The sequence below is a fragment of the Oryctolagus cuniculus genome, chromosome 1 (genome assembly GCF_051225735.1).
Source record: "Oryctolagus cuniculus isolate XC-2025 breed Fujian yellow rabbit chromosome 1, ASM5122573v1, whole genome shotgun sequence".
NCBI classification, from domain to species: domain Eukaryota; kingdom Metazoa; phylum Chordata; class Mammalia; order Lagomorpha; family Leporidae; genus Oryctolagus; species Oryctolagus cuniculus.
This window is the reverse complement of record NC_142867.1, coordinates 161,432,883-161,458,777: the sequence shown is the minus strand read 5'-3', so window position 1 is coordinate 161,458,777 and position 25,895 is coordinate 161,432,883. Positions and strand designations below refer to the sequence as shown.

The following is a 25,895-nucleotide window of genomic DNA, read 5'->3' as shown; positions in this document are numbered from 1 at the left end:
TCTGAAGATTCCCATTAACAACAGAAACGGCAGGATGATCAAGCCTGGAGTTGATGTTGTTGTTGTTGTTTTAACCTTTGCTTCAAACTAAATGAGGTATTATAAAAATGTCTGTGTAAAGAATGGAAACAGGAGATTGAAAAATAACATCCTCAAACCCTGGGAAGGACATTCCTTCTTCTTGTCATCCTGAAAGAAATATTGCCCGAGGAAGAGAGGACCACAAGATTTCCCAAGTTTCTTGTTGCTGTTTTCATTTTAAGAAACCTGACACCCAGCACTTTAAATCTGCAGCAAGTGAAGTTAATGGAAGCAAAGTCTTCAGGCTTATGAAGTAGAATGGCAACTGCATCTAGTATGTTAGGGTTTTCTGCTTTGGTGTGAAGAGAAGCTGCCAGTCTTCGATTTTGTAGATGGCTTGAGGTGTCGAGATGCATTCAGTGTAGAATCCCAATAGGAAGACTCACAAGGTGTTTGAGGGAAGGGAAGGAAATGACCCCATAGAACATATCTTCCTCCCTCCTGGGAATCCCGGGAAGACCAAGAGGAGAGCTGGAGCAGGAAGGGGATGTGGCTGCAGGGTCTGATGGGAGCGGCTCTGGCTTTGAAGGTGTATCTGGAAAAGCCCTGAGGTTGGCCTGTGTGGATCTGGTGGCAGAGGCCAGTGGAAGCCCATCACCTGCATCATGGTGTGAAGTGGAGCAGTATTGTCAATGCTCAAACACAAGGAGATACAAGGCAGCAAACCCGCAGCCTGGGAAGAACTTCCAGAATCTAGTGAGGGGCTGAGCTGCAGAAACTTGAAAAGTATTTGCTTGTTTCTAGTGCCTAGGAAAATGTTGCACAGAAAATGATTCGGAAATAGGCATTGTGGCACATTTGTTGCACAGCTCATGGTGTATCTGTCAGACACGACCTTAAGGTTGCTGGGAACACTTTCAAAGGGTAAAGTTAGTTTAGTTTTATAGGACATTCTTTCTCTTTTTTTACTTAATTATTTTTATTTAAAAGGCAGAGAGAGATCAATCTTCCATTTGCTGGTTCAATCCCCAAATGCTTCCAATAGCCAAGGCTGGATCACGCTGAAGCCAGGAGCCCAGAATTCAGTCCAGGTCTCCCACAAAGGAGGAAGAGACCCAAGTACTTGAACCATCATTTTGGTGCCTCCTGTGGTGCATACTAGCAGAAAGCTTGGTCGGAACTGGAGCAGATGGGACTTGAACCTGACATGGGATGCCAGCTCGGGGCCATCCATCCATTAAGTGCAGTGAAGTGAATCAGTCACGGTGAAGCCAACTAGAAGATACAAAGTCAGAAGGACTTGGCATTTTAACATAAGTTGTTACCTTTAAAATGCTTTAAAAATAACTAATTAAGACCTCTTTATTCATAGGAACCAAAAAAAGAATAAAATTCTAAAATCCATTCCGTATAGGAAGTTGATGAACAAATAAATATATGTGGATACAAAATCTTTTAAAATGATGGATGGCTACTTCTAATGGTATAAGGTGTACTTCTATCATTTTGCGCTCACAATGTGAACAGAACAGCCTTGGCGCAGGTTAATCCAGCATAGTCCAGAGTTCTGAAGCACTACATTAGACACTGTAAAAAACACGTATTGTCATAAGGAGGCTAAGGATGTACTGTTTATTCACTCTGCTGTGCTAGCCAGGACCGCTCGTCTTGTCACAGCGGTATTTCCTCTGTATTACATTAGCAAAGTGCACTTGGAGCACCATTGAAGAACTTCAATTAAAAAGGCAGCATTGGGTTCTAACTGGTTGGACGTACAGGTGATGCTGGAGCTCACCTCTGTGAGCGGTGACAACTCATGAGGAAAGACACACCCTTGGATTCATGTTTCTGGGAATGTCTGCTGAACAGACAACATTTTGACTTTTCGTATATTAACGCAAATGTCTTTCACGAATCACTACCTCCCTGTTCAAGGGCTACTCAGTGTTCTATGAGAGTCCTTCAAAAAGTTCATAGAAAAAGGAATTAAAAGATGATCTTATGGGGCCGGTGCCGTGGCGCAGTAGGTTGATCCTCCACCTGTGGCTCTGGCCTCCCTTATGTGCGCTGGTTCAAGTCCGGCTGCCCCACTTCTTTTTTTTTTTTTTTTTTTTTTTTTTTTTTTTTATTTTTTGGCAGCAGAGTGGACAGTGAGAGAGAGAGACAGAGAGAAAGGTTTTCCTTTTGCCGTTGGTTCACCCTCCAATGGCCACCACGGCTGGCGCACTGCGGCCAGCACACCGCGCTGATCCGGTGGCAGGAGCCAGGTGCTTCTCCTGGTCTCCCATGGGGTGCAGGGCCCAACTACTTGGGCCATCCTCTACTGCACTCCCAGGCCATAGCAGAGAGCTGGCCTGCAAGAGGGGCAACCAGGACAGAATCCGGCGCCCTGACCGGGACTAGAACCCGGTGTGCTGGCGCCGCAAGGCGGAGGATTAGCCTAGTGAGCCGCGGTGCCGGCCCGCTGCCCCACTTCTGATCCAGCTCTCTGCTATGGCCTGGGAAAGCAGTGGAATATGGCCCAAGTCTTTGGACCCCTGTACCTGCATGGGAGACCTGGAGGAAGCACCTGGCTCCTGGCTTCGGATCAGCATAGCTCCAGCCATTGCAGCCATTTGGGAAGTGAACCAACGTAAGGAAGACCTTTCTCTCTGTCTGTCCTTCTCATTGTCTGTAACTCTACCTCTCAAATAAATAAAATCTTTTTAAAAATGAATATAAATTGAAAAAAATGAGCTTATTTTGGTTCACAATGGTTTTGAAACTCATGTGTAGTTTTTTTCATAATGCACATTCTCCTAAACTTTTTGAAGACCTCCCCCATAGACATGTATTATATAATTTGTTACCCCCCAGATACTACTTTTAATCTCCCAGTTCTCTTTTCCATGAACTTTTTGAGATACTCACATATAGATGAGTCACCGAAATGACTCAGGTTCTCGATACATGTCCCTGTCAGTTCCACGTTTTGTTAATGTGGTTGTTCTTTAGCTCTTCCTTCAAAGAATTATCAGGTCAGGTGGGTATAGATCACAGTAAGCTTCTTGCTTTGAATACTTTGAGTGATGTTCCCAGTATACTGGATTTTCTTTTGATCCGTGCCTTCTCTAGCCCATCAGCCGCAGAGGGAATGGTGAGTTAACTCTCAAGAGGCACAAAAACACATTTCACCTAAGCATTTCCAGCCCGGTATTTAGCATGAAATCTCATATACGGAACTGGACAGGATTTACAGTGAATCCACCTGTCCCCATCTTCCCCAGTTTTTAATTCTTAGCAAATCTCATCTTCCTTCCCTGCCTTCCCCCCCACCACCCGTAATTTGAAGCACCACTAGACATCACATTATTTTCTTCGTTTTGTAGTAGGGATCCCTAAAAGCTAAGGACTCCCTAAAAGAACCTATAAGACCACTGTAATACATTTAAAATATTAATAATACTTACTGATAATCAAATAGTGTTCCAATTTCTAATTCAGATGCAACTTCTTTTCATTTGGGTTGGGATTTAAATAAAGTCAACGTCTTCCTTCTCCTTGTACATCTTATGTTTTCATTTGGAAGTAGTTATTGAAAAAATTTTGTTAATTATCCCAGAGTCTGGATTTTGCTGACTACATCCATGGTTTTGTGTAACATTTCCCCCTCTCTTCCACTTCTTTTATTAAATTGGTTGTTGGATCTGGGGATTTGGTCTGGTTAAGGTCTGACTTCCTCCTGGTGCCCTCTCCCATCGTGAGGCCCAGAATGTCAGAATGTCTTTCTTTCTGTGATGTGAAGATCTAAACTTTTGATAATCACACTGACTAGATCCATTCATTCATTAAGGTTTATAAAATGATATTCAAATTTTATCATATATTAGAATTCTCCGGGAACTTTTAAACAAGAGAATGCCTGGCATATAGTAGATGCCCAATAATATATTCATTTGAGTGGGTTAATTGTCATAAGAGACCTGTGACGGGGAGGTTATTAGAAAGCTTGCTTGGAGGCCAGCATCATGGCATAGCAGGTTAAGCCACCACCTATGACACCAGCACCCATATGGATGCCAGTTCGATTCCCGGCTGCTCCACTTCCCATCCAACTCCCTGCTAATGGCCTGGGAAAAGCAATGAAAGAGGACTCAAGTGTTGGGCTACTGCTACCCATGTGGGAGACCTGAAAGAAGTTCCTGGCTCCTGGGTTTGGTCTGGCACAGCCCTGGCTATTGGGATCAGCAGATGTAAAATTTCTTTGTCTCTCTCTCTCTCTTTCCTTTCTCCCTGTAACTCTGCCTTTCAAATAAATAAATATTAAAAAAAAAACAGAAAAGAAAAAATTAAAAATAAAAACTTAAAGCTTGCTTGCTTAGGACCCAGGGATTCAGCATCTCTCTCCCTGCTAGCATTGTCATCTGTCTCCATTCTGCATCAGGCATCATTTGCAGACGGTGGATTTGTCTTTACTGTTCTCTGGAGCTTCTGTGCTGGCTGCCACACCTCAAGCCTAGCTTGAGACGCTTTTTCACAGCTACTTTGGATGCATCTGATGATCATTGTTTCTGAATCTGTTGCTAACTTAACCTGACATTCCTATCAGAGACCAGGAAAGCTCAGCAGCTGTGTTCCGTCTTAGGGACAAGATGTGTCCTGTCCGTGGGCCAGCACACAGCATTCCTGGAGGGACTGAAGAGTCTGCTGTTGACACAGCCTGTCACGTGCTATCCTTGCAAAAGTTTCCTAATGAGAAGTACGAAACTTGTGGTTCAGCCTCGTGTATGGCAAAACAGACGTGCCTTCTATCTGCCATGTAACTGTGTCCCACTAAACAGAAATGAAAGAATCTCTGTATATATCAGCTTGATTTCTGCCCTTGACACAGTGTATATAAAATACCTGTGGGGTGGGTGCTATTGAAAACACTGTGGACTCTGTTTTTCTGACAACATGGAGTACATAATCACAGTAAATATTTTCAGGGCTGAAAATTTAACAGGCATTGTGACCTTGATGCCCAAGATTTTTTTTATTTTTTTTTAAGATTTATTTGAAAGAGTTAGAGTGAAGTCTTCCATCTTCTGGTTCATTCCCCAAATGGCTGCAATGGCCAGAGATGAGCTGATCAGGAACCAGGAATTTCTTCCAGGTCTCCCATGTAGGTGCAGGGCCCAAGGACCTGGGCCATCCACTGCTGCTTTCTCAAGCACATTAGTAGGGAACTGGATTGGAAGTGGAGTAGCCGGGACTCGAACCAGTGCCAATATGGGATGCCAACACTTGAGGCTGGGACTTTAACCCTCTGCACCTCAATGCCAGCGCCAAGCACTGAGTTTTTATACTTAAGATGTAAGGCACTGTTGTATTACACTTGACTCTCCTTGCTGGTATTTTGGTTTTCACTCACTTATGAATGTGGAAGGCTGTGTAACAGGTGGCATTCCTACCTTGCTCAGCACACAGCAGGAAGTGCACAATAAGACTTTGTTGAGCTGAATGGTCTTGTGTGCATATAAGAAGGACAGAGACAGGACCTGGGGCTGGGTTTTACACCACAGAGGGACACGGTCATACACTTGAGTTTTCAGAGAGGACACTAACAACAGTCATATTTGAGCAGACAGGATCTTCCAAAAGAAACAACATGAGCCTAAACACCAGGGCTCACAGCACATGCTGAGAGGTAATTAAGGAATTGGAGTTTGACTGCAATTGGACTAGAGATAATTAAGGAATTGGGCTAGCCTGGGAGGTGTCTTAGACTGCGCTTAAAGAACAGGAAGACATAGCCTTGGGCCTCCAATGTTATACTGAAGCCTTAGCACCAACAGACTGGAGGCTTTGAGTCGGGGTGTGACGAGAGCTTGGCAAGCAAGCGGGAAAGCTTCCAAGAAGGGAGAGGGTAATAGAAATGAAGACGTTACAGAGGAGGGAGGTTCTGCCCGGCGCAGCACCAGGGCTGGGCAGCCTAATGCCAGAGAGGGGAGCCCTGGAGCCCGCAACCCACATTAGGCTGATTTTAAATGAAACAGAGAGTTGAGGAGAGAGAACTGCTCTGGGGTGATGTTGGAGTTTAGGCTTCAGCATGGCTCTGTTTGCCCCCAGAAGATCCAGCCCAGCAGTGCCTGGCACAAACTAGATGCTCAAACTTTTTTTTTTTTTCCAACAGGACAGTCAATGAATGTTGCCATGCAAAGGCAGAGAAAGAAAAGTGGTGAAGAGAGAACTCTCATAAATGCCTGTAGGTTTTAGGAGGAAAGACAAATAGCAAGACCAGGAACCAAGAGGAGGCAGGGCACAGTGGCTTAGGGGAAGGGGGATTCTGCAGGTGCTTTCTGTGTGCCTAGGACTTGACATGGATTAGCCCAGTTATTCTTCATAGCCACTCTGTTAGTAGAAATACCTCTTATCTCTGTTTTCCAGGCGAGGATAAGAAACTCAGAAAGGTTAGATACTTTGCCCAAGGACAGAAGGGGGAGTTACGAGTCAAAGCAAGGCACCTGGCTCTGGACCAGTCTTGGGCTGTGTGCAGCCACTCTGGCTGGGGCTGGCCTCGAAGGTGACAGTTTTCATGGCCTAAGGAGTGGGGTATTGAAGATGTAAAAGGAAAAGGTTTCCCAGCCTGTTGATGCGGAGGGCAGCACAGAGGGAGGATAGCAGTACCTTCGTGCTGAGTGTGAATATCTGCCTCACTCGGAGCCCGAATCTGCAGGAACTGGGGACGTTCCTCATGCGTCCCAGCCATGAGAACCTGATTCACCAGTGGTTTTGGATCATGCCTCCTAGCAGCTGCTTTGACGTTGACTTTGTTTTTCCTACATTCTAGTGTTGCAGTTGACTTAAAATAGTCCTTAATGGTGAAGGGGACAAAAATCTGACTTTGGGAATAACAAACACTGCAGTATTCCAAGTTATCAGTTTTACACAGTTCTGTGAATCACTCCTGCTTTTTTCTTTGTAAATGGGGAGGTACAATCCTGCAAAACTAGGTGGAAGAGCACCTGTATTTGCATCATAACCCGGGTTTCAAGTCGCAAAAGCGCAGGTACTGAATGTACCAACAACAGAGAGGTCAGGCAGGTGTTCTGGAAGTAGACGTGTGTCTGGAGGACAGAACGGCCCCACTGGTGCCTGTCATGTTGCAGAAGGGTCAGAAGGAGCTGTTGTTTTAGCTACCCCTGAAAGCTCATGCATGCAAAAATTTTTTGGCACTTTTATCAATTCCTTTAATGAAAGGACTGGGAGGATGTGAATAACAGCACTATTTTGTTCCTAATTGATGCAGATCTTAAAAACATGTGACTGAAATCTGTTCCCAGAATTTTTCATTATGGAAGTTTTTAAATTGAATTTAAAATATATGTGTGTATATTTATCTTTTTCTTCCTTAATTTTTTTTTTTTGGTGGATGGTGATTTTGTCTGGCCACAAAAACTTAGTGGCAAATGTTTTGCACCGTGGGAACAGGACTTATTTTTAAGCCTTTCACTCTGGAAGTAGGAGTGTGGTTCTCCTGGGGACACTTCAGCATTCTTCCAGGATGCTGATGATCTAATTTAAGAGGACAGAGAAAATGAATCTCTTTAAAGTTTCCTATTGCTTTTTTTTTTTAAGTTAATTCCATCTTAAAATTTCTTCTTTTTTTTAAAAAAATAAACCAGGTCAAACATGTCAGCACCTAAAGCACCAGGATGCTTGTCCAGTAGTTAGAGTTGAACCCCAGCCTGCCTTCATGTCACCTGTGAAATACACAGGATCTCTGTGGCCTGTCCATCGTCAGTACACGAGAATGGGAGTATAATCCAAACAGCTCAGGTTGAAGGGTGGGCATTTGGCGAAGTGATCAAGATAATGCTTGGGATGTTCACATCCTATATTGGAGTGCCTGAGTTGGAGCCTTGCCCCTGCTCTCCACTCCTGCTTCCTGCCAAGATGCACCTGGAGAGGCAGCAGGGGATGGCTTCAACACGTGCCCCCCCGCCCCCCGCCACCTGTGTGAGAGACTCTGAGGAGGTTTCCAGCTCCCACTTTGAGCTCAGCCTAGCCCTAGCTGTTGCAGGCATTAAGGGAATGAGCTGGTAGATAAGAAGAATCTGTCTCAAATAAATACTTAAAGCTTTTTTTTTTTTTTTAAAAAGTGTTTATCTATTTGAAAGGCAGAATTACAGAGAGAGACAGACGACAGACAGACAGAAATCTCCATCTACTGATTCACTACCCAAATGGCTGCAATGGTCAGGGTTTGGCCAGGCTGAAGCCAGGAGCCAGGAGCTTCTTCTGGGTCTCCCACGTGCATGCAGGGGCCCATCTTCCACTGTTTTTCTCAGGTATACTAGCAGGGAACTGGGTTGGAAGTAGAGCAGTAGGGACTTGAACCTGCACGCATTTGGGATGCCAGCATCTCAGGCAGTGGCTTAACCCACTGTGCCTCAGCACCAGCCTTCTTAAAACTATTTCCCAAGAAGGATTAATTTCTGTATGCTTTGTAGAGGAAAATGAAATAAATATGATGGTGTCAGGAATGCCTTTAAATCTTTACTCCTCTGAACTCAAGCCAGTGGTTTCTTGATGCATGTCAGGAGCACTCCCAACATTGCTGGAGTATGATTAGAACTTGCTTTTGGGGCCGGCGCTGTGGTACAGTAGGTTAATCCTCCGCCTGCAGTGCCAGCATCCCATATGGGTGCCAGTTCGAATCCCAGCTGCTCCACTTCCAATCCAACTCTTTGCTATGGCCTGGGAAAGCAACAGAAGATGGCCAAGTCCTTGGGCCTCTGCACCCACATGGGAGACCCAGAAGAAAATCCTGGCTTCTGGCTTCGGATCGGTGCAGTTCCAGCTGTTGCGGCCAATTGGAGAGTGAACCAGAAGATGGAAGACCTCCCTCCCTCCCTCCCTCCCTCTCCCCTCACCCCGCCTCCTCTCTGTGTGTAACTCTGACTTTTAAATAAATAAATCTTTAAAAAAGAAAAAAAAATCTTGCTTTTGAGACCAGTTCTCTGCTTTGAAGGAAACGTTTACAAATTGGTGCTTTGGGCTGTGCAGGGCACAAGGATGTTTTTTTTTTCCAGTTGTAAATGGGCTGTTCCCACATCCAGGTTATAGCACAGTCATTCTATAGCCCTTTGGCCAGAATCGCCGTATTGTCAGCCAAGCAGGTGATATCATCAGGAACTCACACACCCAGAGCTTTTAAAGGAATCAGAACTTGCCAAAATGACACTAGTGAGCAGGCTACAAACAACAGGCTTTTGTTTTGTTTTGAGGGTTCTTGATATGGGGTTGGGGGAGACTTCTTGGTGGATTTTTGTTGCTTACTTGAAGCTGGAGCCTGGAGTCTCTCACAGTAGGGTCAGCATGAGTCCCTGTGTGTTATAATTACGGTGATAGTATGTAGCATTTGCTGGATGGGTTATTTTATACCGGAAGCTTTTCCCAGTAGCTTGCCTGCAGCGCAGGATTTGTTTCACAGACTCCTATACAACAAGTGCTGTTACTGGCATCCTTTACAGATGAGGAAGCTGAGGCACGGGAAAGTGCTGTACCCGCCCCGGCTGCAGCACCGGGCCTTTGTTCCCTCCAGCAAAGTCTCCCTGAGGAGTGGGAGTGGAGGCTTTGCGCTGATGCTGATTGTGATGGAAGAGCTGAGAAAGCTGTCAGGATGGGTGCTGCTCCTAAGCCACCATTTCTGTGGGATCCAGAATCACAGATGACTAAGACCCTCCTCTTGCCTGTTTCTGTGTGAAGAAAGCACCCAGTATCCACGAGTGTTGTGAGGGTCTGCGTTCTGGGAGCCCCTAACACAAAATAGTGCTGTTGTCTTCCATGGTCTGTGCTATTCTGTGGTGGGGTGAGGCGTTGATACCCCTCCCTAGAGAAACAGCTATTGGAAACGACAGTGGTAAGGGCTGTTACCTGTCACCCCTCCCTTCCTCTTCCAGTCTTTTAACTTTTTTTTCTTCATTTTATTTGAAAGGCAGAGAAATAGTAAGGGAGACAGACAAATGGGAAGAGATCTTCTGTCCATTGGTTCCCAAGTGCCTGAAACAGCCAGGATCCAGCTATCTGAGCCGTCATCTGCTAATCTCTTAGGGTACACGTTAGCAAGAAGCTGGATTATAAGCAGAGTAGCAGGGACTTGAAACAAGCACTCTGATATGGGACACTTAACCAGTGCCCCAAACACCTGTCCTCCTCCTGGTCTTGGTAGGACCTTCTCCTTGGTTTAGGGAGGTTGGCCACATGTTACCAGACTGCTCTCACATCACTTGGGTTTGAAAATTACTGGGCCTGAGCCTTATTATCTTAAATAATAAGGATCTACACCAGTTCTTCCCTGCCTCCTTCCTGACAGTAACTCAGGGTATCCAAAGATGGGGTGGGGAATTGAACATTCTGGAATAATTGATACCCATTTGCAGCTCACTTCTCATTGATGGCAAAGATGCCCAAAAAAGACCTAGGGATAACAGTGTGTTCTGAAGCTACAAAGTCTGAAGTTCACAAAGTCTTCTATCAGAGGACATACATGAAGTGGCATCCATGTGTATTTGAGACCGTGGGCCCGATCCCTCTTTAGTACATCATAAATATGTGATCACAAAGTGGTTGATCTGAGGGAGAATGAGAAGCCTAAGAAGTTGTGGGTGTTTGATCCCTGCTTAAACAATTGTCTAAAGATTGCACTCTTCCAAGCCATTTCTGAACTAGGGTCTGGGGACTGGTTGTCACCTTAGTTCAGAGGTACCTGTTCTGCCAGTCAGGGTCATCTTACTTTCTGGGCTATTGTGATTTCCTGGGCAGATTTGTGTGAGAAATGCAAAATATTAAGTCCACTTAGGAGACAGTGTTTGGCACAGTGGTTAAGACATCATTTGGAGCCGGCGCCGTGGCTCAATAGGCTAATCCTCCACCTTGCGGCGCCGGCACACCGGGTTCTAGTCCCGGTTGGGGCGCCGGATTCTGTCCCGGTTGCCCCTCTTCCAGGCCAGCTCTCTGCTATGGCCAGGGAGTGCAGTGGAGGATGGCCCAGGTGCTTGGGCCCTGCACCCCATGGGAGACCAGGAAAAGCACCTGGCTCCTGGCTCCTGCCAGGATCAGCGCGGTGCGCCGGCTGCAGCGGCGGCCATTGGAGGGTGAACCAACGGCAAAGGAAGACCTTTCTCTCCCTGTCTCTCTCTCACTGTCCACTCTGCCTGTCAAAAAAAAAAAAAATAAAAAAAAAAAAAAAAAAAAAAAAGACATCATTTGGGACAACTGTGTCCCATATCAAGGTGCCTGGGTTCAAGTTCTAGCTCTGCTTCCATTTCCAGCTTCCTGCTAATGTGAGCCCTGAGAGGCAACAGGTGATGGCTCAAGTAGTTGGATCCCTGCCACCCAAGTGAAAGACCAGGACTGAGTTCAAAGCTCCAGCCTTCAGCCTGACCCAGGCCTGGCTATTGCCAGCAGTTGAAGAATGACCCGACAGATTGGAGCTTTCTCTGTCTCTCTCGCTCTTCACTTGTCTCTCTGCCTCTCAAATAAAATAGTTCATTAAAATCAGGAGACAATATAGATTAATAAGCACCTTTTTTTAAAAGTCCATTGTAGGGAAGAATCATACAAATTAGTAGAAAAATAACTATCAGTAGAGGAAAGCACCCAGTTTTCAGGCTTTGTTCTTGAACATTCTTCCTTCACCCAACAGGGGTCCTGGTGTGTATCTCCCACCTGGACGCTGAGGCCACTGGGATGGACTCTCGCCCAGGCCTTGGCTCCTGTCATCTTCCTTTAGGAGCTGCTGTCTCCTTTGTCTGGCCGTAGCCAACTATTTTTAATCCCCTCGCTTCCCCACTGTCTGCTGAGTGGCTCATTAAGTATTAAGTACTGTTCTTTTCTGAGATCGTGTATTTTAAAAGACTTGCTGTAGGGAACTGATTGGCACCTTTGAAAGATAGGCTTTGAAAAAGTGACCCCAGAACCCCAGCAAGATCACGATTTTGAGGACAGAATCCAGGCAGAAACAGACTCTGCCGCTGGGTCTTCATCCCGAGGAGGCTACAAGCCTGTGGACACTGTGAGTTCAGTGCTGAACAGTGTGGACGCCATAGTTGATCACTTGGGTCCCTGTCACTTACATGTGCTGCGCTGTTGAACAAATTACTTTATTCCTCTGTAAAAAACACAGCACCAGCACCTAAGTCGAGGGGTTATTGTGAGGATTAAATCCAAGTCAGCCACTCAGCCCCTGGCCTGTGGAGAATAGTGAATAAATGTTGCTAGTGAGATGGTCGTGATCCATTGAGTAAAGATGTGCTTGCTTTGGACTTGCATAAACGCCTCCTCTTGCAGCCATGTGATCATCCTTCATGTGTGTGGCCTGGTAATAACCTCAAGTGTTTTATTTTGATTTTTCCTATTTTTCCTCTATCAGCCACGCCTGGGCCCGATGCAGGAGCTGTGTCTGCAGCTCCAGAGCTCTTGATTCTGGGCCCCTGGGTTACAGAGCATTTGGGTTGACTGGCCTCCTGCTGCTGTTTCTCAGGTGCTGGAGAGCTTCAAGATCATGGACTATAGCCTTTTGCTGGGGATCCACATCTTGGACCATTGCCTTAAAGAGAAAGAAGAGGAGACCGCACAAAACGTGCCGGATGCTAAGCGGCCCGGCATGCAGAAGGTCCTCTACTCGACAGCCATGGAATCCATCCAGGGTCCAGGGAAGTCTGGAGATGGCATCATCACAGAGAACCCAGACACGTAAGTGCAGCCACATGGCCACCCCTTCTGGTGACAGCCCACGCCACTGGGCAGTGACTGGCATCTTGTCCCCCTGGGGTGGCACTCTGGGAATAGATTCCCACATGGTGCTAAAATGGGTTAAGCGGGCCTTCATTTCTCTTCCTTTGTGGATGACTAGATGGGTATCATTCCTGAGTTATTATTCCTCTTTATCCCACGTGGTTTCTTTTTTTCAAATGACTCCATTTTTTAACAGTGGCCGAAGATGCTTTTAATGCCCATTTACTATGTATTCAGGGTACCCACCACAGGGAGGGAATAAACTTTGAATTTGAATAAGCGTGTATTGAAGCAAGTCCAAGGCGGGAATGATGCAATTCAGAGCTTTTTATCTGCATAAGGGGATTGATTCTGTTCTAGTCCTGCACCCTGGCAGATGTGGTCTCTCGCCTCTGCCAGATGTAGACGGAACTGCGGGATTTATTTGCATATATAAAGTGCGTGTTAACTAACGGAAACAATTACAGCCAAACGCAGTTACTGAAATGGTTGACTGTCAGGAGAGTGTGCTAGCTAAGCAAAGAGACTGAAAGAAGATCATTTTCCAAGGCTCCTCAGATTCTCCAGCAATGACTAAATGGCAGGCGTATTTCACTGCTATGAAGGAAATTGATGCATATTAAACCTTTTTTTAATACTTGCTTGCAAATCCATCTGACTATCCAATAACCAGTTGAACAAATTATTCTATATCGATATGGTGAAGTACTAGGCAGCTATTAAAAATCATATTAGCATTGAATTTGATGAAGTGTTCAATATTTAGCCAATGAAAAATTCAGATTATGAAACATGATAAATCATCCCCTTTGTAGATGAATAGATCCCACACATAGATACCAGAAAGGTATACCACACGTTATGCATCCCAAAGATGGATTTTTTTTCTTTTGTGCCCTGTGTATTTTATTTAAAATTCTCACAAAATATACTGTGGTTTTGATTAGAAAAAGTGTTACATTTTTAAAAAGCAATATTGTATAATGTTCTAAAAATTCTTGTTCATAGATTTAAAGTAGGAATAATTTTTCTTAAGTTTTTAAAATTTTATTTAAAAGAGAGAGAAAGATCTTCCATTCATTGGTTCACTCCCCAAATGACCGCAATGGCCAGAGATGGGCTGATCTGAAGCCAGGAGCCAGGAGCCTCTTCTGGGTCTCCCACGTGGGTGCAGGGGCCCAAGCACTTGAGCCATCCCCTCCTGCCTTCCCAGCAGAGAGCCAGATCAGAAGAGGAGCAGCCAGGACATGAACTGGTATCCATACAGGATGCCAGTGTTGCCAGCAGAGGTTTAGCCCGCTCTGCCACAGTGCTGGCCCCTAGAGTAGGAATCATTTTTACACCGGATCCTTCCCATTTACTCTTTAGAGCTGATAGCCATGCTCTTCTCCAGTGTAGGCAGTACATCATTCTGGATTCCCAGGGAAGTTTTCACTGAAGCCAAAGCAGGGACGGGGAGGAAAGAGGATGAAAGGGAAGATGGCAAAAAATTCTTAAGGGTCTGTTTTTATTTTTAGTCTGTTTATTAGAAATGACTGTTTAGCTTTCTATTCTTAAAACCCATACATAATAAAATATTTTCTTCTTCCTCTGTCAACAGAATGGGAGGCATTCCAGCCAAAAGCCATAAGGGAGAAAAGCTGCTTTTGTTTATGGGCATTATTGACATTCTCCAATCATATAGGTAGGACACTTTGGGGCATCACCTTTAATTATTCTACAAGGAAATATTAATTGTTCTAATCAAGGAAAAGATTAATTTCACAATGAATCTAAAAATTCACTAAGTGGGAACATTTTCACACACTCATTGTTGTTCTATTTACGTTTAGGTTAATGAAGAAGCTAGAACATTCCTGGAAAGCTCTCGTGTATGATGGGGTGAGTGGCTTCTGTTCCTTGAGACTGCAGAGTGTGTCTAGAAATCTGAGTCACTAGACTGGAAGAGGAGAGCAAATGAAGATCTTTAGAAACTCAAGATCTTAGATTAGTGGGTTGGTTGAAATCAAAGAACAAAGACAACATAAATCTGAATGGCCGTTCAGACAGATGCCAGGCAGCTGAGTGGGTATGGAGAGGCCAGGAAAACAATGCATTTCTATGTGAAATCTTAAAAGACCCGATTATGAGAGACTGAAGAGAAAAAAGAAGCTTTGTTCCTAGGTATGGGGGAGATCAGTAGGGCAGCTGAGATGAAGTTCCCACACCACCAGACTGGACAAGTTTGGATCCTGACTTTGATGGAGGCAGCCCAGGGCTGGAACTCTGCACTCGCCCCTGGACGAGCTGGGTCACCTGGGCTTTCTCATCCATAGCAGGGGCTGCTCACAGTACCCGCCTGATGGGAGGGTGAAATCAAGTGACGCGTGTCAGTGTGCAAACACATGACTAGCAAGTAAGAACCTCAGAGACAGTGGGCTCTGCAAATCCGTGGTATGGGCTTCTATGCACACATTTGCACATGCTGATTGATGGGAAGGTGTCTTGGTTGACATTGCTGAAGAAGTTGATTGTCAAAAAGGAGTCTTTTTCTGTCTACACACACACACACACACAACACTGGATTTCAGCGTCCTGCTGCTGACAGAACACTTCCTGCCCGAAGCCTGTCTGTCAATAATTTGAAGTAGCACTTCCAAAAATGACATTGATCAAAGACTTGGTGGCACATTTCCTTTTCAGAGGTTAGCAGACACAGGATGAATGGTAGATGTTGTTCTGGTCCTTTCTGGGAAAAGAACGCACCCGGTCTGGGTTCTCTGGAAGACTGTTCCGAACCTGTGGGTGTGAAAGAGGAGCGTCATGTCTCTTCCGTAGGCAGAGGGCTGAGCTGTGTCCCACAGCAGCTTCACGGGTTGTTTCCAAGAATCAACCTGAGCCTTGCTCAAATCAGAGATTTCCCTTAGGAGAAAGTCAACATGGTGGGTTAATTTCATTTTTCCTGCCTGCTAAGAAAGGTAGGGACGACATAGTACTTCCCACATAGAAGGCAGAGAGAATAAACACCCTGTGTCATTCACTTACTTTTTAAAAAATCGGCTACTGAGATGCAGTTCACATAATCATACAAGTCACTCATTTAAAGTCTGCATTCCACTCGATTCTTTTGTGCAACCATCACCACAGTGAATTCTGGAACATTTTTATCAGCCAGAAGCAGATGCTCCACAACTCCATAACTCCATGCCCCAAGCCTCCTGCTTTCTAAGAGAGCTTCAGATCATCACCAGCGGAAGACACTGCTCTTCTGAATAGCTTGATCTTGTGTTAGCTGTGTGTTTCTAAGGGCCCTACTTTGGTCTGTTTAAAACATATTTTCCTCTTTTTTTTTAATTTAAGAAAATCTCAGTGCTGTTATGTTGTTTTTTTTTTGTTTTGTTTTGTTTTGTTTTTTTTTTTTTTTTTTGACAGGCAGAGTGGACAGTGAGAGAGAGAGACAGAGAGAAAGGTCTTCCTTTGCCGTTGGTTCACCCTCCAATGGCCGCCGCGGCCGGCGCGCTGCGGCCGGCGCACCGCGCTGATCCGATGGCAGGAGCCAGGAGCCAGGTGCTTTTCCTGGTCTCCCATGGGGTGCAGGGTCCAAGCACCTGGGCCATCCTCCACTGCACTCCCTGGCCACAGCAGAGGGCTGGCCTGGAAGAGGGGCAACCGGGACAGAATCCGGCGCCCCGACCGGGACTAGAACCCGGTGTGCCGGCGCCGCTAGGCGGAGGATTAGCCTAGTGAGCCGCGGCGCCGGCCCTCAGTGCTGTTATGTATCTGTGAACTTATAGGCAATACTCAAGACTTAGTTTCTTTACAAATGTGTCTCTTACTTGAATAGTGTGTTTTTGAACAAAGAATGGTAATGTAACTTTGGTCTTGGCCCCGGGGCTGGGTCTTGACCTTCTGTGTAGTGCCTTCAGTCCCTGCATCCCACCAATACTTCCCAATCACCCTACACGGAAAATCTCACTTCAGGCAAAAGCTGCTGGGATTCTCAGAAGAGCACACCTTAAACTAGTGGTAGATTTCCTGTCACATCCACACACCCCACCCCCCGCCCCGGAAGTCTAGAGGAAAGTTAGAACACAGCCTAAGAGGGCTCCTGCGTGCCGTGTCCTTCATGACATGTGGATTCCAGAGCTGTAGGCGATCCCACCTTAGAGGGACCACGGAGCTCGCCCAGCACTGCTTCACAGAGGAAGAAACGGAAGCCCGGGGTTGCTGGCTTTCCCCAGCGTCACACACCCTGCAGGGTCCCATCTGACACAGAGCCCGGCCACCTGGCTACTGGTCCTACGTGTATTATTTTCTTAGAACCCTACAGCAGACTTTGCAGTCTCTAAACCTACATTTTTAGAAATTTCCCTGTTAGAGCCCATGAACCTGGATTCAAAATGGAGGATTGTGTATAATAAGTAAGTTTACTGTTTCCACAAATTTGCAGTTTTGATGATTGCCAAACACACATGAAAAATTGGCACTTTCATCCATCCCCCTTCCTGGATTTATAGTACAGTCCCAAGGACACCTGCCAAGCATAAGGCAAGAGTTCACAGTTTAATCCAATCCAACTCTAAGTAATTAGTAGTTAATTCAATGTAACAAGAGTCATCCCTTAGCCTGGTCTCCCAGCCTCTTCCTACTCTCTGCTCACCTGATTGCTTGGAGATAAAGCCAGAACACATCTTTTATGTAGATGTCACTGTGGTGTTAGGGTTGTGTTGTTTGTGTCCCCATTGTTTGTACTTGCCCTTCATTCTGGATGGCATTTGGAGTGCTAGCTATCTATACGTTTAAACAGACCAACTTAGGAGCCCTCCTGGAGCAGTGTTGTGGATAAGGCTCAGCTGCTTGGATGAACAGAGGAGTCTCTTCTCCGTCTCTCTCCTGCCTCCTTAATGCTCCTTCCAGCCAAGCCTCTGTTGGAATCATCTGTCCCCTCTTTGGCCAGCCCCAGACTGTGGGGCCCCGCGGCACCCAGAGCTTGGCTTTTGCTAACTCGGGGCCTCTGTTGCTTACGATCATTGGCTGGCAGAGATCCAGCGGTACCCGTCTTCCTTCTGACCTGCCCGGATGCACACTCCAAGAGGCAAACCTGTGATCCTTTGTCTTTTCAGGACACCGTGTCCGTTCATAGACCAAGTTTTTATGCAGACCGATTCCTTAAGTTTATGAACTCCAGGGTTTTCAAGAAGATCCAAGGTAAGAGTCTTCTAAAAATGCTTTACTTTGAGCAGTTGGTTACCGACCGTGTTACGTGTCTTTGCGAGATTTTTATTGGAAGACCTGGAGCTATTGCTTACCCCGTAGTGGTACTCACGTAGTAGTTATTATGGCTCAGTATCTCAGTCCAGGTATTTATGGATCCATAATCACTGAAGGCCTGTTTTGTGCTGAAAACACAAATAAAATAAAAGCTGTCAATAAACAATAAAAGCTGTCTCATATCCAACCATGCATTTAATAAATATATTATGATACAGTCAAGTAATGGAATAATATACAACCAATACAAATGATACGTTAGAGTTACATTTTGTTCTTCAAATGTGGTTATAGGTCAGTACACCATAGGTGCCCAGCAGAGTTCCAATGGGAAATGTAAAACTATTGACAGTGGCTTTTCTCATAGAACACTCTCCAGGATAAGCCGAATGTTAGACCACAAAATGTATCTCTATAAATTTAAAAATATTAAAATCATGCAGAAGATCTTTTCCGGTCACAATAGAATCAATCAGTAAGAAATAGAAAATTCACAGATACATGAAAATTAACACACTCTTATAGTACCAGTGGATTACAGAAGAATTCATAGGGGAATTAGAAAAACTCAGAAACAAACGAATGAAACACGCATACCAAAAATTGATGCTGTGCTGCCAAGGCAGTGCTTGGAGGTAGATGTGTAGGTGTGAACTCCTGCACTAAAAAAAAAGGAAAAAAAAAAAGCTCAAATCAGTACCCTAGCTTTAAATCTTGAGTTACCAGAAAAAAAAGAACAAAGGAATCCCAAAGCTAGCAGTAGTTATTCCAAATTGGGGTATTACATGAAGTCTTATTTTCCTTTTTATAGATAATTAGTTTTCTACCTTGGATATGTGATATTTTATAGTAATTTTTTTAACTATGTGAAAGGGAGAACAGAACTCTATTATACATATATTATTATTTTAACACTTGGCTCTTCTGTGGTCCAATGATAGCCCAAAGTGTGATAATTTATCCATACTCAAGAAAAAAAAAAAAAAGAAGACTGTTCACATTTTACATTTATATAAGACGGATTTTCTCACAATATTATTTTGAGTTTTCTGTTAATGAGACTAAAATGCTTTGATTGTTAAAATATTGGAAAATATAAGAAAATGTCAAGAAGGCAGTGAAAATGTCTTCAAATTATAATCCAGAGATATCTGCCACTGAAATTTTAATATACTTCCTGCCATTCTTTTTTTTTTTCTTTGACAGATAGAGTTAGACAGTGAGAGAGAGACAGAAAGGTTTTCCATCTGTTGGTTCACCCCCAAATGGCCACTATGGCCGGAGCTACACCGATCCGAAGCCAGGAGCTAGGTGCTTCCTCCTGGTCTCCCACGCGGATGCAGGGGCCCAAGCACTCGGGCCATCCTTCACTGCCTTCCCAGGCCACAGTAGAAAGCTGGACTGGAAGAGGGGCAGCCGGGACTAGAACCCGGCGCCCATATGGGATGCTGGTGCCGCAGGCGGAGGATTAACCAAGTGAGCCATGGCGCCGGCCCCCCTGCCATTCTTTATTTCTGTGTTTTATGTTTCTATCTAAAATATAGCTAAGATGAGCATTGGAGTGCAGGGATTGGGCCCTGTTTGAACTCAAACATCCCGTATTGGAGTGCCTGGGATTGAGTCCTGCCTCTGCTTCTGAGCCAGCTTCCCAGTAACATGACCATGGGAGGCGGCTGAGGATGGCTCAGGCACTTGGGGCGCAGGCCGAGTGGGAGACCTGGGTAGAGTTCTCCTGGCCCATGGCTTGTACCTGGCCCAACCCAGCCCAGCACCAGCTATTGCGGGCATTTGGAGAGTGAACCAGTAAATGGAAAATCTTTGTCTTTCTCTCTCTCTCCCTCTCCCTCTCCCTCTCCCTCTCCCTCTCCCTCTCCCTCTCCGTCTCTGTCTCTTTCTGTCTCTCTCTCTCTCTCCCCCCCCGTCTCTATCTCTCTCTGTCTGTCTCTCTCATGTGTGTGTGTGTGTGTGTGTGTGTGTGTCACTCTGCCTTTCAAATAAAACCTGGTAGTATAATGGTGTACAATTATCTGTTCTCTGTTTTTAAGATTATATTTTACATTGTTCCCGATATAATCATATAATTATATATTCTATAGACACCATTTAAAATTTCAATACAGCATTAAAATTATATATATATATATAATATAGTTTATTTACCCATTCTTTTCAGTATTGGAAGAAGAAACTATGTAGTTTCTCCTTTTTTATTCACATCTAATATTTTTATAAACATCATTTGCAATAAATATTGTGTCCAAACTTAGCACTGTTTCTTTGGGCTAGATTCCAAGAAGGAAGGCTGGGGTCTAAAACGCACGTAACTGCATGCAGGCTTTGCACTTCCACAGCGTCTGCACTCTACTTGGTACTTTTTAAGTTGGGCTACTCTGATAAGTCAGCAGTGTTATCTGATTGGCTTTTTCATTTCTTGTTTTGTTTGCATTTCTTAAATACTGGTAAGGTTCAACCATTATTCATGTTTATTAGCCATTGCTAATCCCCATGAGCGCTGAACTTCAAAACATTTGACCATTTATATTGGGTATTTTATTATTTTTCCAGATGATTTATGTAAACTCTACATATTAAAGATATCAACCCCTTATTTCACTCTAAGAAAAACTTGTTTTTTTCTCATTTGAAACTATCTCAATGATATCTTAAACTTGCTGTCCCGTTGAAACCACTATAAATTAAGTTCTCTGCCCAAGATATTTTTGGCCTAAGATGGCCCCTAACACACTGCTCAGACTGCAAGCCTGCGTGAATGCCGGCATGTCCACATTTTTGAGGAAGATTTCCCAACTCCCTTAAACCTGTGCCGAAGTTGGACCCTGTGTTCCAACCCTGCAGGTTTGTGGATTGCGTGGCACTTGAAGGCCCTGTGTAGCAAGCTTCTGCCATGAGGCTCCTTTTCAACCAAGGACGTTTTTTTCCTCCTCAGTAGCTTTCAAAAAATGCTGCATGTTCCCATGTTCCCAGTTTGTTTTTCATGCTTCTATGGTGACAACTTTTTTATTTCTCCATTTTGATTTCATTATCTGTTTATCATAGTTTGGTTGAAATACAATTCACATACATAAAGTCGCCCTTTCAAAGTACACAATTCTGTGTTCCTGAGACGTGTTTATTCACAGAGTTATCTGACTGTCACTGTTACGTAACTTGAGAACATTTCCATTACCTTAAAAAGAAACACCATGCCGTTTCATGGCCACCTTCCACCACAGCATCCTGCAGTCACTAATTTGCTTCATGTTATTGTGATTTTACCAGTTCTGGATATTTCCTAGAAATCATAATAAGTGACCTTTTGTATTTGTCTTTTTCCACTTACACATAATGTTTTCAGGATTTAAGTGTTGTAACATCAATCAGTACTGCTTTTTTGTAGCTGAGTGATGTTCCGCTATATAGACGGGGCATTTTGTGTATCTGCTCGTCAGTCGATGAGTGTTTGACTTGTTTCCAGGGGACTGTTAGGAAGACTGCTGCTATGACTCTTCACGTGTAAGGTTTTGTGTGCATGCGTGTTGTCATTTCTCTGGGGTATGTTTCTGGGAGTGACGTCCCTAGGTCGGATGGGAACTCTGTATAACAATTTGAAGACCTGCCAAACTCTTTTCCAAGTAATTCATGACATTTTATATCCCCACCAGCAAAGCATGGGGGTTCAAATTTCTCTACTTCCCCACCAACATATGTTATTATCTTATGTTACCCATCCTAATGGCTAAAGTATTATCTCATTTGATTTGTAGTTCTCTAATGACTAATGATATTAAACATCTTATTATGTGCTTATTGGCAATTTATATCTTATTTTGAGAAATGTTTATTCAAGTCCTTTGCCTATTTTTATTTGGGTTATTTGTCTTTTTATTGTTGAGTTGTAAGAACTCTTTACATATTTTGAACACAAGTCTATTATCAGATAAGTGATTTAGAAGTATTTGTTTCTATTCTATTAGTTTGCTTTTGAGGTGTTTTTTTTTTTTTTTTTGGTAGTATCTCTTGGTAGTATCTAACCATTTTACATTTTTCTGTATTTTAGTTTGTTTTTACTTTAGTCTCTGGTGCTTTTGGTGTGATTAAGAAACCTTCACCTAACCCAAGGTTGTGACTTACTCTATGTTTTCTTTTATAATTTTTGCTGTTATATTTAAGTCTGTAATTCACTTTTTTAAGGATTTATTTATTTACAAGAAAGAGAGACAGAGACAGAGATCTGTTATCCACTGGTTCAGTTCCCAAATGGCAGCATGGCCAGAGCTGAGCCAGGCTAAAGCCAGGAGCTCAGAACTCCATCCGGGTCTCCTACATGGGTGGCAGAGGCCCGAGTACTTGGACCATCATCTGCTGCTTTCCCGGGTGCTTTAGTGGGGTTCTGGATCAGAAACAGAGCAGCTAGAACTCAAGCAGGCACTCTGATATGGGATGCCAGTGTTGTTGGTGGAGGCTTACCCTTTTGTGACCCAGTGCCAGCCCCTGTGAATCACTTAGATTCAGTGTTTTTGAATATGATGGGAGTAGAATGCGTCTGCCTTCTATAACTTGTGTGTATGCGGTCGCCCCACCACTGTTAGTTGAAAAGGCTGTTGTTTCCCCCTTTGAATTGCCGTGGTACTCTGGTTGGAAACCAGTCTGCCACAAATGGAAGGATTTATTTCTGGATTCTCATTTCTATTCCGTTGATTGATATGCCTACCCACACACTGGTACCACACTGCCTTAATTACCGTCTTCCGATTGTGTGTTTTGTAATCAGGAAGTGTTAAGTCCTTCAGTTGTTTTTTGCAGATTGTTTTGGTTTTTCTGGGTCCCTTACAATTCCATATCAATTTTATAACCAGCTTATCAGTTTCTGTAGAAAAAAGCATCAGCATTTTGATAAGAATTTTGCTGGATTTGTAGATCAGTTGGTGGAATATTGCCATTTTAACAGTATTGAAGCTTCCAATTCCTGAAGGTGAAATGTCTTTATTTTTCCTTGGGATGTCATTAGTTTCTTTCCACAACGTTTTGTAATTTTCAGTGTGTAATTTGCAGTTTTGTTAAATTTATTCTTAAGTATTTCATTTTTTATGTTTTTATAAATAGAATTCTTCTCCTTAGTCATTTGTTTTCACTTGCAAAGAACTTTACCATTGAGGAATGAGATAAATATTAATTTGTATTTTTCTTTTACTTTAAAAAAATTTTTATATATACATTTATTTGAGAACAAAAAGACAGAGACAAACAGCTCACATCTGCTGGTTTGCTCCCCAGATGCTTTGAACAGCCGGGAGTCAAAGCCAGGAGTGCAATCCAGGTTTCTCACATGGATAGCAGGGACCCCCATCTTTTTGCTAGAATCTGCATTGGCGGGAAGCTGAAGCTGGAGCTGAAGCTGGAAATCTAACCCAGGCACACAGATGTGGGATGTTGGCTTCTTAACTGATGTCTAAACCACTGGGCTAAACACCTGCCCCTTTTGCTTTGTATTGATTATTGCATATGTTAACTTTTTCCTTAATCTGTGTGGTATTTATTTTGGTGTGTAGAATGAGGTAGATCGAATCTTATTTTTTCCACCTGGTTAACTGTTGTTTCAACGCTGTTTATTGAGTGAAGTCCTTCCCTGTTCCAAGCACATTCAGGTACTTCTGTAGTTCTTGCTTATTGCATGGATAGTAATGACAGTGCCTTGAGTCCTTCCAGAGTGGAAAGGTAATTTCCATTCGCTTCCCTTCCTTTTTTTCCCTTAACATTCATCATGATCTATGATCTATCTACATGATCTATCTACAGCTTTTACTTAGGGGTCTTGTTAGTGCTGGTCTCCTTTCTTTGCACAGAGGCTCACTGCTGTATCCCCAGCATTAAGTGAGGCTTGGATGGTATCCTAGTGTCTGCAAGTGTTTGCTGGATGAAGGAAGGATGCCTTGACCCATCTTCTCACTCACATCCAGGACATCTAGAGATGACCTTCAGCTCAGGGGATTTTTAACCGGCGCCCTCTCCTCTGGTTCCATGCCTCTGTGTTAATCTGCTCATCCTCTCCACTCTGACTTGCTCTCCAGTCTGTATCGTCCTCCTCCTTCGCTGTGACCCTGTCTGAGGGCTGAGTGCACTTGCTGTCTTGCTTTCTCATTTCTTGTCATTCTTAAGTGTGCTCCACTTGACTCTGCATCCCACTGCTGCATCGAAGTATTCCTTCTGAGCCTGTCAACGATCAGTGCTTGAGTCCTTGATCAACTCTCTGTCTCTCCTGAGAGCTCTGTAGTATCTGAGAGCACTGACATCAGTTCTCTGTGAACAACTCTGTTGCATTCCACGACTCTGGGTTCTCCTGGTCCCCTCCAGCCCCTCTTGCTCCTCCTTGGGCTTCCCTGTCTGCCTTACCCTTACATGTGGGCAATCCTCAAGGTCCAGGCTCCTAGTCTGTCTCTTCCCCTTGTACAGCTCGCTCTCGGTCATTTCCCAGCCTTCTAAGGCTTCTCTTGCAATTCCTAGACTTGGGGCTCAGTCCCTGTGCTTTTAACCAACCCCCTTGCCTGCTCAGCCTCCCCAGGTACACGCAAGGCAAATCCCACCAGCTCTGCGTGCCCATGGTTGAATTGGGCTGCTCCCTGTCCAGACCCTGCATGACCCACTCAGGTAGCCAAGCCAGAAATGCCAGCATCATCCCTGCCCTCCTGCCATCTCCCGACTCCGCCCACCACCAGTCACTCACCACCTCCTTGAGTTTTCACTCTGAAATAGCTGGAGGCCATCCCCGTCTTTTGTTGAGTCACTTCTGATTCAGCCTCTGTGTTCTTTTTATTTGTTTGCATAAAAGTCTGGCCCCCCCCAGTCTTCGCCTCCAGTTATGTCCCCATCCAATCCAGTCTTCCTACCTTGCAGCTATTTAAAATGTAACTCTGAAAAACTAAAATATGATTCTGTTCCTGTTAATTTACTGTTAAACCCTTGCATACTGATCAATAATAGGTTACAATTTTTAAAACATCTCTGTGCACAGAATTCTTGGCTTGACTTCTAAGTTGCTTTGTAATGTGGTATCTTCTCTCCCCTGTTAAGTTCTCTTCTGCACCCTCTCCTCCTGGCTCTAGGGGCTCCGAATGCCTTGCCGTCCAAGCCTTGTCCCCATTTCTGTGCACTCTGGTCCCCTTGCTTGCAACACTCTTTCCATGGTTGGCCTGGTCTGCTGCCAGACTCACCTGCAGGGGTTTCCCAGTAGCATTTACTACTCTGTGCTATCGTGACTTTTTTGTTTCCTCCCCTGCACTTCAGCTTCCTTTGAAGTGGATACTGTTTGATTCATGCATCTGTATCCCAACACTTCACACGTTTCTTGGCACTTTCTGGGCCTTCAATCATTGTTCCATGAATAAAGCAGTACATGAATGGAATTGTCATCAAACACCACCATCTCAAAGAGAAGCAATTTCGTTAACAAAGTTGACACCTAAAATGCAACTTTAAGACGTTTTATTAGTCATGAGTAGTTAAAGCTCTTAAATCCTAGAGGCATACTTTCTTTTTGAAGTGAAGAGCCTACCCCAACCAAGAAAATAATATCTGGGCTTAAAGTCTGTTTTGTTTTTTTTTTTTTAACTGAAGTCCATTCACCTTGGGCTGATGTAGCATTGTGGGTTGAGTGACAGTTCAAGTTCCAGCTTTTCCCCTTCCAATCCAGCTCCCTGCTAATGTGCCTAGGAAAGCAGCAGAAGATGGCCCAAGGGCTTGGCCCTCTGCCACCCATGTGGGAGACCTGGATGGAGTGCCAGTCTTGGCCATTGAGGCCATTTGGAGAGTGAAACAATGTCTGTGTGTGTGTGTCTGTGTGTGTGTGTCCCTGTCTCTCTGTAACT

At 44.3% G+C, this 25,895-nt stretch overlaps 1 protein-coding gene across 6 annotated transcripts in view; it reads left to right on the top strand.

The window, feature by feature from the left end:
• The window catches only part of PIP5K1B (phosphatidylinositol-4-phosphate 5-kinase type 1 beta), a 324,599-nt gene that overhangs the window by 227,601 nt on the left and 71,103 nt on the right, over positions 1–25,895 (top strand). For all 6 annotated transcript variants that reach the window (XM_089336987.1, XM_008256190.5, XM_017341676.4 and 3 more), the window contains exons 8-11: positions 12,530–12,741; positions 14,384–14,467; positions 14,616–14,664; positions 17,886–17,970. In XM_089336987.1, the coding sequence (XP_089193113.1) occupies positions 12,530–12,741; positions 14,384–14,467; positions 14,616–14,664; positions 17,886–17,970 (430 nt within the window). The remainder of the gene's footprint in view (positions 1–12,529; positions 12,742–14,383; positions 14,468–14,615; positions 14,665–17,885; positions 17,971–25,895) is intronic.